The sequence below is a fragment of the Loxodonta africana genome, chromosome 5, assembly GCF_030014295.1.
Source record: "Loxodonta africana isolate mLoxAfr1 chromosome 5, mLoxAfr1.hap2, whole genome shotgun sequence".
Taxonomy (NCBI): domain Eukaryota; kingdom Metazoa; phylum Chordata; class Mammalia; order Proboscidea; family Elephantidae; genus Loxodonta; species Loxodonta africana.
Genome location: NC_087346.1, coordinates 114,916,716 through 114,929,885, shown reverse-complemented (window position 1 = coordinate 114,929,885; position 13,170 = coordinate 114,916,716). Strand labels below are relative to the sequence as shown.

General features: G+C 38.3%; 1 protein-coding gene across 4 annotated transcripts in view; it reads right to left on the bottom strand.

Annotated features, from left to right (window-relative positions):
* ATP8A1 (ATPase phospholipid transporting 8A1) overlaps positions 1 to 13,170 on the bottom strand; it is a 256,187-nt gene that overhangs the window by 193,799 nt on the left and 49,218 nt on the right. For all 4 annotated transcript variants that reach the window (XM_064285868.1, XM_064285867.1, XM_064285869.1 and 1 more), the window contains one exon: positions 2,294 to 2,334. In XM_064285868.1, the coding sequence (XP_064141938.1) occupies positions 2,294 to 2,334 (41 nt within the window). The remainder of the gene's footprint in view (positions 1 to 2,293; positions 2,335 to 13,170) is intronic.

Sequence of the window (13,170 nt, the reverse complement as noted above, 5' to 3'; positions counted from 1 at the left end):
AAAAATTGAGTTTCCCTGGTATTAATATTACATTAATAATTTGGAACAATACTTTCATCTCTCTAGTTTAGAATTTTTAATGATATGGCATTTCTGTATATTTATGTCATCTTTTACATCTAAAATTTTGATGCTTTCTTTACAATGATCATATATATATTATAATTTATTTGTAAGTATTACACATGACACTATGAGATCTCTTTTCCACTGTTTTTTCTAACTTAATATTGCGGACATAAGAATGCTATAAAATTTTGAATATTTATCTTGAATCCAGCACTAAGCCAACTTAGTAATTCTAACTATTTGGAGCCACTTCTTCTTTGCAGGTACAAAAGTCATACTGCTTTCAGGAAATCTTGACTAGAAAAGGTGAAACTGGAAGAAATGAAAAATACTTTTTAATCATATTCTGAGTCAATGTGACTTTATCTTTTACCTGGAGAACATTCCTATGTCTTGAAGGAATATATGCTAACCAAAACAGATTGTTAAAAACTATTTTATTATGTAATTTCAGGTCATTTTGGTTAAATGACTTTTGGCAACACTTTAAATTCCATCCTTGTGTTTTTCTGTCTCAGTGTGGGATGCACACGCGAACGTGGCACTGCTGTCCAAGATAATGGAAATGCTGTCATCATGGGTAAACTGTGACTGGTGATTTAATAATTTGTATTTGAAAAACTGAAAAAGCAGGTGTTACCATAATCCAGGTAGATTAGTACAGCCTGGAAATAATAACTATCTATAATGGAAACCCTGGTGGCGTAGTGGTTAAGTGCTACGGCTGCTAACCAAAAGGTCAGCAGTTCGAATCTGCCAGGTGCTCCTTGGAAACTCTGTGGGGCAGTTTTACTCTGTCCTATAGGGTCGCTATGAGTCAGAATTGACTTGACAGCACTGGGTTTTTTTTTTTTTTTTTAATAAGGAAAGTAAGACATTTTTAACAGGTTAATTTTAGAGTTAAGTAGCAGATGGTTATCTCCTGAATTTTAGAATGGTTTATCTATTTTCTGAACAAGTAGATTAAGTAAGAAGACAAGAAACTGATACATCAATTTATCAATTTGTTAGGATATGCACTTACATTAACTACACTAACAGCGCTTGTAAAAAGAAAACATATATATAATGAAATTTGATGCATCATACCTGTCTCCTCTCTAAAATGTTTAAGTTTGCGAGTACCCTATAAGAGCATAAAAGAAACTTCTTTTGAAACACTGTTTTGAGCTTTTTTAGTTTTTAACTTGCTCTTCTGAAAAAAGCAGTGACTATCAAGGAAATAAGCAAAGAAAAATTAAGGTATTTTCCTCTTGGTTACTCTTATGTCAAAGACCAAAGAGAGCGAGAGAGATGTTTCAAATATCCAGGAGAGATGTCAATCTCTACTCTAGCCTCTTATTGAAAAGCAACAAAAATGTTATTAATTCATCGTTGACTTTACTCCTTTCAGGATTGCAAGGTGACCACTGATATCACAAGACAGCATCAAGGACGTGGCCCTTAAACTGATAGTGACACAGACGTTTATCATTCTGGCACGGATCCTGCAAGCCCAGGGTATCAGGCCCTGGCCTCCACAAAGTCTTTTACCAAGGCACAAAGGTTGTTCCCTTGTGACGACACAAGGTTACTCGCTCCTCCAAAACTAAGGGAGAACTAATAAGCGCTTACCTTTTGAAAGTGCAGTCTGAAAAGGACGAACATTTGGATAACATTTGTTAAATTATGACTCAGCTCACTCACTGCCATTAAAGCTCCTCTGAGCATATTAATCTCTTGATGTTATGAAACTGATTTCCAGCTTATTAGTAGGTAATGTTTAGTTTGTAAGGCTTGTTTTTTTAAAAGAAATTAACAGTGTGAAAATGTGATTAGTCACAATATATGAATTTGAGACAAAATACACAAATGTGAAATATCAGAACTCGACCTTTTATTTTTACTTGGACAGTAGATGATTAAAGCAAAAAATTACAACACAAAACAGTTCATGGTTAAATGAAATCTATGAAAACAGTACTCAAAGTATACTATGAAAGAACAAAAAAGTTCTAAATATTACTTTTCAAAATAACTGTAATAGTCTTTCTAATGTATTGCCAAAATTTTAAATGGAGGTGACAACCTTCAGACTCCACGTATGTTTACAACATTAATCATAAAATAGTTTTCATATTAGAAGAATTCTTGACAGTTGCTTATATTACATAAAAAATCACATCTACTAGAGTACACCTCTATGCATTTCTTCTCCTGGAACAAAATAAAAAACAATGCATACCTTTTCCCAGTGAACAATTTCCCAAGCACCATTTCTCAAAACTGGAAAGAGAAAAGGTAACACTTTTAAGAACAGTTTGATAAAAGGGTCATTTTAAATGAAAGCTTCAAATAAATAACCAGTAGCAATTTTTACAGACAAGGATATGTACAATTATACAAAGAATTAGAAACAAGCAATGTCCATATTAGATACCACAATAACACATCACTAACAGAGAGTAATCTCATTGGCATTACCAAAAGTTCTCTTCAGCACACAGAGGAATTTCTGGACTCGAATGAAGGAGAAAGCCACAAAAATGTTGCAAACAATGGAATAACAAGCTTAGAAACTTTCAGATGCCACAATAGTAGCTATGTTAAAACAAACAAATAATAAAACCAAAACAGCAAATCACAAGCATGGAAGGAAATAAATAGGTTTCTAATTGGTTAATAAAAATTTAACACATAAAGCCAACAGATAAAGAATCTGTCCCCTCAAGTTTATAACAATGCAAAAGATAACAAAAGTTCCCATATATATTTTACTAAGAAAAAGTGAAAGAGGAGGCTACTGTTACATTATGATAGAAACGTAGACATTTCTTAGTGTCTCACTACTACTTTACAGCTGTATAAGCCACTACAGCTTTTAAATACTAGGTGTCTGTGCCATAATACTGAATATACTAACAAGCCAAATAACCCAAACCCACTGCCGTCAAGTCGATTCCGACTCATAGCGACCCTATAGGACAGAGTAGAACTGCCCCATAGAGTTTCTAAGGAGTGCCTGGAGGATTCAAACTGCCGACCCTTTGGTTAGCAGCCGTAGCACACATTTACTTTTTGTTCTATTTTTTGTGTCTAGAATATACTAATAGACACAAAAAATAGAACAAAAAGCAAATGAAGAGAATAATATTAGGTAGGTAGCATAACAATTAGAACTTAAGAAAACGAATAAATCAAAGTCAGTCAACAAATTATCTAGACAGTAAATTCCATGAGGACAAAGCTAATATTGTTTATCACGATATTTCCTGGAAACAGTATAGAGCCTGCCGCTATGTAGCTACTAAGTAAATATTTGCTGAATGATTAATTTGTAGGTATACAAATGCCAGGTTCAGTTTCTTTTGATATTAGAAGAAAGACAAGGCTTAATTAAATCCTCTGAAGTAAAACACAATGATAATAATCCCAAAATGTTAGATAGCAAATCTAACATTAATTATATACCAACAATTTTTAAAAACCACATTACAATGTAAATAATTTTAATCTAAATAGTCTTTTGGTGTTTTGAAGTTTCCTGAACACAAGGCCTGTGTCTTAGACATTTATCCCTAGCACATCACAGCATTCTTGACACATAAGGCACTCAAATGCTCACTAAACAAATGGATAAATGTAAGAATCAATATCGTACGATGCATGCGGGTGAATCAATTTCATTTAAAAATAATAATAATTCTAAGTTGAAGAAGTGAAATAAAAATATTTCCAGTATAATATCATTTTATTACATGAGTGAGTTAACGTTCTAATTTTCACAGTACTCATACTGTGAGGGGCCAACGATGTGAACCACAGGTACCTAAAATTGATCAATTTATTCTAATACATAAACCTCTAATCCCTGCAGAGTTTATTTAGACTGATCCCAGGAGTAAACTTGCTCCTAGATGTTGCTTGTGGGATACTAGGAGTTCAGAGCGTATGGTTTGACCGTCTCTGCCATTGCCTAGCAGTGTGAGCTGGGAAAATGATACAAATTCTTCTGTAAAGTGGGGAAAACAGTGTTGTTATTAGCTGTAGCCAAGTCAGCCCCCGACTCATGGCAACCCTGTGCACAGCGGAATGAAACGCTGCCTGTTCCTGTGCCATGCCATGACTGGTTGAGAATTGGACCGTTGTGATCCACAGGGTTTTCATGGGCTGATTTTCAGAAGCAGAATATTAGCTCTTTCTTCCTAGTCTGTCTTGGTCCGGAAGCTCTCCTGAAACCTGTTCAGTATCAAAACAACACGAAAACCTCCACTGATGGGTGGTGGCTGCGTATGAAGTGCACCGGCCGGGAAATGAACCTGGGTCTCCTGCATGGAAGAAGATTCTACCTCTGAACCACCACTGGCCCCATGAGGATAACTGTGTACCTTCTCCAAAGTTAGAATAAATGAGAGCACTCTCCCCTTTAATGTGCTTAATTCAGTGCCTACAATATAAATACTGAACAAAGAGAGCTGGCAAAGTGCTGCTCAAACCCGCTATAACCAAGTTAACTGACACTGAATGACTGGGCTACACACTTGTGTTAAGTTAGAAAAAATGTGCAACAGCATCTAGAACTATTTATTGCCATTTATTTTCTTATGATCCAATCTCAAATTGGCTAATGTTCTCCCAACTGCAATATTTGTTTTTTTTAAATTAGTGTGCAGTATTTTTAAAATCAAGGGATGCGATGTTAAAATTAACATAGCAGGATTGTCTGGAAAGCTTAGTAGATGATCAGGAAACACTGGGTTGAATTCCCACACTAGAGCCACATGGCTGGAACAGAGTGGTGGCCACCATGTTAGTCAGGGCTCACCAGTCCACCGCTGCTTCCATGGGTCCCTGCTGTCTTATGCCCAGCCTGCTTCCTTTATTCAGGATACCTTCCTGGCTCATGCTTATGAGGTTTTCTTTTTTTAATCCAGGTATAACTTATTTAAAACAAGGTACACAAATCCTAAGTATTCTGTTCTATGAGTTTTGAAAATTGTAAACATCTATATAGCCAATGTGGGGCCCTGGTTAGAACTATGGCTGCTAATCAAAAGGTCAGCAGTTTGAATCTACCAGCCACTCCTTGGAAACCCTAGGGTGCCGTTCTACTTTGTCCTATAAGGTCGCTTTGAGTCGGAATCAACTGGATGGCAATGGGTTGGTATTGTTTTATGTATTCAACACTCAAAACAAGATCTTGAACTACAGAAGGATCCCCTGCACCCGTTTATGATCCATTTCCTTCACCTCTCCCCCGCAACCATTTTATTTTGTTACCATAGATTAGTATTGCATTTCATATACGTTGAGTCATACAACATGTATGCATTTTTGTACTGAACTCTCAATCAGCATTGCTGAGATGCTGTTTAAAAGAGTTTTCTTTTCTCGTTAAATTGACGTGGCACAGTAGTGGATCGATGTCTGGACTCTGTTTATTCCACTGATCTAATTGCATATGTTTACGCTAATACATACCTTCTGGATTATTGTGCCTTTATTGTAAGTCTGGAAATGAGGCTGTTTAAGTCCTCCTGCTTTGTTCTTTTTCAATATTGCTTTGGCTATTCTAAGTAGTTTGCATTTCAATATAAATTTTAGAATCAACTTTTTAAAAAAAAAACTCTTGGAATTTTGATTTGGGGGGCATGGGCATCTTATCAATAGTGAGTCTTTCAATTCATGAGCAAGGTATATCTCTCCATTTATTTACATTTTCATTAATTTCTCTCAGATATGTTTTGTAGTTTTGAGTGTACAGGTCTTATTTTGCATTAGATTTATTCCTTGACTTTTTATTTTTTTCTTAATATTGTAATTTTTTATCCCACTTTCTAATCAGTCATTACTAAAACTTGTTGCCATTGAGTCAATTCAATTTGGACTCATACTGACCCTACAGGACAGAGTAGAGCTGCCCCATAGAGTTTCCTAGGCTACAAACCTTTATAGAAGCAAACTGCCACATCTTTCTCCCACAGAGTGGCTGGTGGGTTCAAACTGTGGTCATTGCTACCACACAGAAATACATTAAACTTTTGTATATTGATCTCACAATCCTGCAGCTTTGTTAAATTCACGTATTAGTTCTGGTAGGTTTTTTGTTTTATTGCTTTTGTAGCAATACTTTCTAAGCAACTTAATTTCTGTTTGTTAACAATGCTTGATTATGATTTTTGGTAGTTTTATTATATTTACATGCCTCAATTTCCATCTCTTTATTTTTAAATCCTTCTACATTTATTACGTCAAAAAGTCTTTAAAAATCTGGTGTAATTTTTACTACTAAAAATGTGCTATTGCTTTTATATCCTGAGTATCTCAAATTCTGCCATTTTAGAAAAATCTTCTCTAACATCACCATCCTCATTACTACCACCAGCATCCCCTCATTCAAGTAACCATCATCTCCCAACTGAAGGTCTTAGCCTCCCATACAGCTTCCAGAATCCACTTTTGCTCTTTTTTCAAATTCAGATTCCATAGTGTAGCCATACTGATGATATCTAATAATGTATATATTTGGTTAGCTCAGTTGCTAACCAAAAGGTCAGTGGTTGGAACCCACCAGTGGCTCTATGGGAGAAAGATGTGGCAGTCTGCTTCCATAAAGATTTACAGCCTTGAAAACCCTATGAAGCAGTTCTACTTTGTCCCTTAGGGTCGCTATGGGTCAGAATCGGTTCCGCACTCTAAATTCTCCACTCTAAATATATACACCACAGATATACTATGCATACCAAAAAACCAAACCCATTGTTGTCGAGTTGATTCCAACATACTCTCTCTCTCTGTGTAATTATGTATAAATCCATACATCCTTATATACACATAAACAAGATTAGGTTACCTCCTGCTTAAGACACTTCAACTGGCTTCCCTGGCTCATAAAACGAGGCTAAAATCTGCAAGGTCTTTTATGAAGCAGCCCGTGCTACTCCCCATCATCCCGTCTTGCCACTCCTACCGCTCCCTTCAACCTTCCATCTCCTGTGGTGAAGGCACCACACTCTTTTTCTGCCTCAAAGCCTTTGCACACGTTTCCTGTGCCTAGAACACTCTCTCCCTTCATCCTCACCTAGTTTACTTCTGTCTTTTACATGTCAGCTTTAGCACCACTCCTCTGGGAGGTACGATTGCCATTTACTCCTTTACTACCCCCAAGTCTAAATGAGCTCCCTGTACTTTTCCTTCAGAGCACATACCACAGTTTTATTACGTATTTGAGAAAGGATTTATTTAAGGGCTCTCTCTTCCTTCAAACTGTAAGATCCCTGACAACAGAGACCTTATGGCTGCTCTATCCCCAGTGTTATGACACAGCAACACATAGGTACTCAGTAAGTACTTGCTGAGTAGACGGCTGCAACCACTAACATCCCCATGTCCTTGCAACTACATGAAACCATAGTAATAACTACATAGATTTACTTTAGATACGACCCTGGCTGCTTAGTAAATCTCATGTTAAAAACACCATATGCATAAACCAAACACACAGACCAAATGGTCAACAATTACTTTAAAACAAAGATGAGACTGTAAGGGGGCAGGGAAACTAGATTAATGGAAACAGATCAACCAGAATGGAAACAATGAGAACGTCCATGCATTATGAAGAATGTAACCAATGTCACTGAACAACCTGTGTAAACTGTTGGATGGGAACCTGAATTGCTGTGTAAACCTTCACCGAAACACAACAAAATATTAGTAAATAAAGTTCATAAACTGGCAAAAACAAACATATGCATGACATTTAAAAACAGCTATATAGGAACAGTTCCTCAAAGAGTTAAGCATAGAGTTACCATTACAAAAACTTGTACATGACTATTCATAGCAGCATTATTTATAACTGCCAAAGTGTGGAAACAACCCAAATGTCCATAATTGATGAAGGGATGAACACAATGTGGTACATTCATACCATGGAATATTCATTCATAAAATGGAATAAAATGCTGACCATGCTACAACATGAACCTTGAAAATATTAAGCGAAGAAGCCAGTCTACAAAATGCCTCATACTTTATGATTGCTTTTATATAAAATGTCCCAAATTGGCAAATCCATAGACAGAAAGTAGATTAGTGTTTGCCAGGGACAGAGGAGAACAGGAGTGACTGCTAATGGGTATGAGCTTTTTGTGGGCAGGGTAATGAGAACATTCTAGAATTAGACAGTGGTGATGGTACACAATCATGAATATACTAAAACTCACTGAATCGTACACTTAAAATCATGAATTTTATACTATGTAAATTAAATGCTATATAAAAAGATATCAACAAACTATATAAACATTTATTTAAAATAGACTTCCCAGTCTTATAAGTTACTAAAATGATTTCCAGCGTGAGCTGGTGGAAACGGTTATGTAACCATTAGCTGCACTAACATGAGCTGTCCTCTGATGTCAGCACAGGGCCACCCCTTCCAGCTCTGTAACCTAAACTAGCCCTCCTTAAAATGCTGCCACTTCTCAGGCGTTTGTTAGTTCACCTCTAAAAATAGCCCTGAAACACTCTACTCGGTTCCACTTAACACAACAGAAGTGTCACAACTGGCGTCTCAGACTCAACAGACCAAGTCAAGGAGCCTTTACCCCACTAAGAAGGGTGGAAGCCAGTGGTATGTTCACGGGCCACGCAATGGATTTCCTCCAAATCTGCGTCACTGCTCTACCCTCTACACTTGCTCCTCCCTTTCCAATCTTGCTTGGATTGCTGCTCTCTCCACATTTAAACTATCTCCCCTTTCCCAATAGACCTTTCCTGTGTATGTCTCTTCCAATTAACCTGTCCTCCTACTATCTCCTAGGGGATCTCTGCTTCTTCTACTCAAACGGTACATTCTCCTACTCCCCTCATCCCCATCTCCACCTATGTGTTGTCTCTCACTTATCATCAAAGAGATGCAATGGAAAATGTGGTGTGCTATAAAAACTTAGGTACTTTTAAACATATACTCAGCTGATGTTTCCTAACAAACTACAAATCTATACATGCTTGCAGCAAGCCAAATACAGTGGTATACAAAGCAAAAAGTTGACAGCTCTCCTCATCTCAACTGCTCTCTCTCAAGGAAAGGAATACTGATGCATCTTCCCACAAGGTTCTTTAGACAAACATACACATACACATTTTTTTTTCTTTTTAAAATTTATTTCTCCACAACTTGCTTTTCCACTTAATATATCACAGGTATTTTCAGGAAAAGCATAGGGACTTAACTCATTTTTGAAACCAAAATAAACCTACTGCCTTTGAGTCGATTTTGACTCACTGTGACCCCCTAGGGTTTCCAAGGCTGTAAATCTTTACAGAAGCAGACTGTCACATCTTTCTCCCACGGAACCACTGGTGGTCTTGAACCACCAACTTTTCGGTTAACGGTCGACCACCTCAACCGTTTCGCCACCAGGGCTCCTTCATTTAAAAAAAAAAAAAAAAAACCTGTTGCTGACAAATCGATTTCGACTCACATCGACCGCATAGGACAGAGTAGAACTGCCCCACAGGGTTTCCAAGGAGCTGCTGGTGGATTCAAACTGCCGACCTTTTAGTTAGCAGCTGTAGCTCTTAACCACTATACCACCGGGGCTCCTATATAATACCCCATTGTATGGATGCATCCTTTAGGGTCAGATAATTGAAAAGACACACAGGCCTCTTCAGGATATACTCACAAAAGGCTTTAATCAAGTTAAAGGATGTGGTATGGTAGGAAAAAGAAAGCGTAGGCAAGCACGGGGCCCTAAGAGACTTCTAGGCCCAGCTCTCCAAGGTCCCTTATCAGTCATTCAGAATACAGATTATGAACCTCAATGACATGCAGGAGAAATCTTAGTTGCAGGGAAGCCTGGGCAAGTTTCTAAAAACCCATTGTTGTCCAGTCAATTCTGACTTATAGCAACCCTACAGGACAAAGTAGAACTGCCCCACAGGGTTTCCAAGGAGATTCTGGTGGATTTGGACTGCCAACCTTTTGGTTAGCAGCTGTAGCTCCTAACCACTATGCCAACAGGGTTTCCAGGCAAGTTTCCAGTGGGGTCTTTTATAGCTAACTGGTCAATGAAGGCAAGCCAGTCAAACAAGGTAAACCATCAATCCTTATACAAAGTAGAGAAGCTAATCCTGACTGCCTCTAGGAGAGTTTGAAACTTTAAACAGCACATTGTATATCACTAGCTAGTCTATCTTGTCCTTATCTTGGGCAAGCTTCAGCATCCCACTTCTAGGAATCCCAGAGATAAGCACTCAGCTGTCCCAGTCCAGCTGCAAAATACCTCTATTTCACACAATGGATATATCATAATTTATTCAACTATTCCGCTCCTGGTAGAAATTCTTACTTTCATTATTATTTCTGCCACTACAAAGAACACTGAAATATATTTACGTGCTTTTATCCTATAGGAAAGAATCCCAAATGGAGCATTTGCTGGCTTCAAAGTGTGAGTTTTTATGTTTATCAGGTACAACCAGTTTACTTCCCTAAAAACCTACAGCAATCCCCACTCTCACCAGCAACATATAAAGCTTTACTCTGTAAACCCAGACCAGCACAAATGGCAACAATCATTTAAATTTTGTCAATCTGCTAAGTATTTATGTATTTATTCTGAAGGCTACAGTGGCCTGGATCAATCAATCTGTAAATTACCTTTATGTCTCTACACTGAGAATCCTAATAGAACATATTTGAAAATATTACAAAACTCTGCTACTCAACACGTGGTCCATGGAGGACATAGCCTGCAGGCCGTCAGAGATGAGAATATGTTCCTATTTGTCCTCCCCTCCCCACAACTCCACTTTTTTTTTTTAACTTCTACATTAGAGATTTCTTTTGTTCTTGAAATACAAAACCAGAGCACAAGAAATTATGAATTTAACTGCACAGCTTCTTCAAACTTGAAGCTAAATCCATCTTAGGATAAACATGTTGCCATTGAGTCGATTCCAACTCACAGCAACCCTATAGTACTGAGCAGAACTGCCTCATGGGGTTTCCAAGGAGTGGCTGGTGGATTCGAACTGCCAATCTTTTGGTTAGCAGCCTGAACTCTTAACCACTGTACCACCAGGGCTCCATCTTAGGATAGAGAGAACAATATAAAATTTAAGTAGAGTTAAAACCAAGCTCACAACATGCAAAAGGCTTCTGTGCAAATCAAAGCTTTAGTAGGGACCAAGGACAAACGTCGATCATAAAATTCATTATGGCATTCCCTCTGGATCTGTCTCTAAATACTCAACCCTTAGAACAATTAAAATAAACCATACCACAGGTATTATGGTGGTGATTGAAACAGCAACATAGTTACTTTTTAATCACTGACCTTCTCTGACCTACCTCCATCCAGGTTTAGAGGAAGCAAGAAAGGATGCTGGGCCTTTAGCCGCCTTGTGCCAAAAGTAACAGAGCCTCTACTCTGCCTCTAGAGTATGAGTTCAAACAAGTGAGCCATGGAGGAGGAAATGATTAGTGATGGCCGAGGACGGGAGTGAAAGTAATATTGTGACAGAATTATCAGAATGTCCTGCCATATGGTGCTGTAACATCTCACTCTTTTAAATGCAAGGCTCCTCCACCTCTCTCCACTTCCATCCAAACACACCTGCTGGATCTTCCACACAGCCTAATTAGCCTGCAAGAATACATGAGTGTGTTGAGGACTTTCAACAAATACTTCATATTTAACCTATTTTTACTTGGGATACTAAATTAATGGCTTTGTTACAATGGGTTTCATTTATGAAATGAAAACATTCTGGGAATTCTCTAATCAAAGGCCCTGGAGGGAGTGGCAGGCTCTCAGGACTCAGTCAAATGCTGCAGAGATGCAGGTGCTCAGTTCAGATTCCACCCCAGCTTCTCAGAGAGAAGCATGCTACCACACCCATCACAAATGGCCGGCCCCTGGGGCCATTACAGGAGTCACTGAGGCATTCAAGTCACTTGTTAAGTAGGTAACAAGAGGCAAGTCATCGAATAAGCCAGTGGGAACTACCAATATCACAGAAGACAGAAAAACCATGGAAAAGTAGTATGTTTCAACTCGTATCTGGCAGTAATCATTTAAGAGGAATGTTAGTGTGTCAAGGAGAGTTAGAGTGGGCTGAGAGTATGGTTTTGAATTGGACAAAGAAGATAAACCAACATACCCATATTAAAGTATTAATTCATTCCTTATTTATACTCTTACATCATAAGAAGACTTCAAGACAAAAACCTCATTGTGGCCCGAAGTGGCATTGAACAAGTCTCTTGCACAAACTTGCTTTTTCAGTCAATTACGCAACTATCTACTTGGCCAAACCTTTAGTTTACTGACACCAAAGACAAAGGTAACTTCCTGAATTCCCCTCTCAACCACACTATATACACATGTTATCAAATGAATTGATACCACTTCTATTAACTCACAGATCTTTTAATACTGGTCTTCAAAGTGTGGTCCCTCAACAAAAACATCAGCATCATCGAGAATTTCTTAGAAATGCAACTTCTAGGGTTCCACCCCAGACTTATAGATACTCTAGGGGTGAGTCCAGCAATCCGTTTTAACAAGTCCTCCAAAGGTTTCTGGAATTACTGGGTAGCATAAAGGGTAACATGCTTGATTACTAACCTAAAGGTTGGTGATTTGAACCCATCTACTATGAGTCGGGGAAACCCTGGTGGCGTTGTGGTTAAGTGCTACGACTGCTAACCAAAGGGTCAGCAGTTTGAATCCGCCAGGTGCTCCTTGGAAACTCTATGGGGCAGTTCTACTCTGTCCTATAGGGTCGCTATGAGTCGGAATTGACTCGACGGCACTGGGTTTGGTTTTTGGTTTTGGTACTATGAGTCGGAATTGACTCAATGGCAGCGGGTTTAGTTTGGTTTGGTAGAGGTCTCTGAGTGGAGTCCTGGTGGTGCGGTGTTTAACAGCTCGGCTGCTAACCTAAAGGTTGACAGTTTGAATCCACCCGTTGCTCCTTGGAAACCTATGGGGCAGTTCTACTCTGTTTTATAGGGTTGCTGAGTCAGAACAGACTTGATGGCAATGAATTTGTTTGGTTTTAGAGGCACAACCTTGATAACCCTATGGAGTATAGTTTTACCCT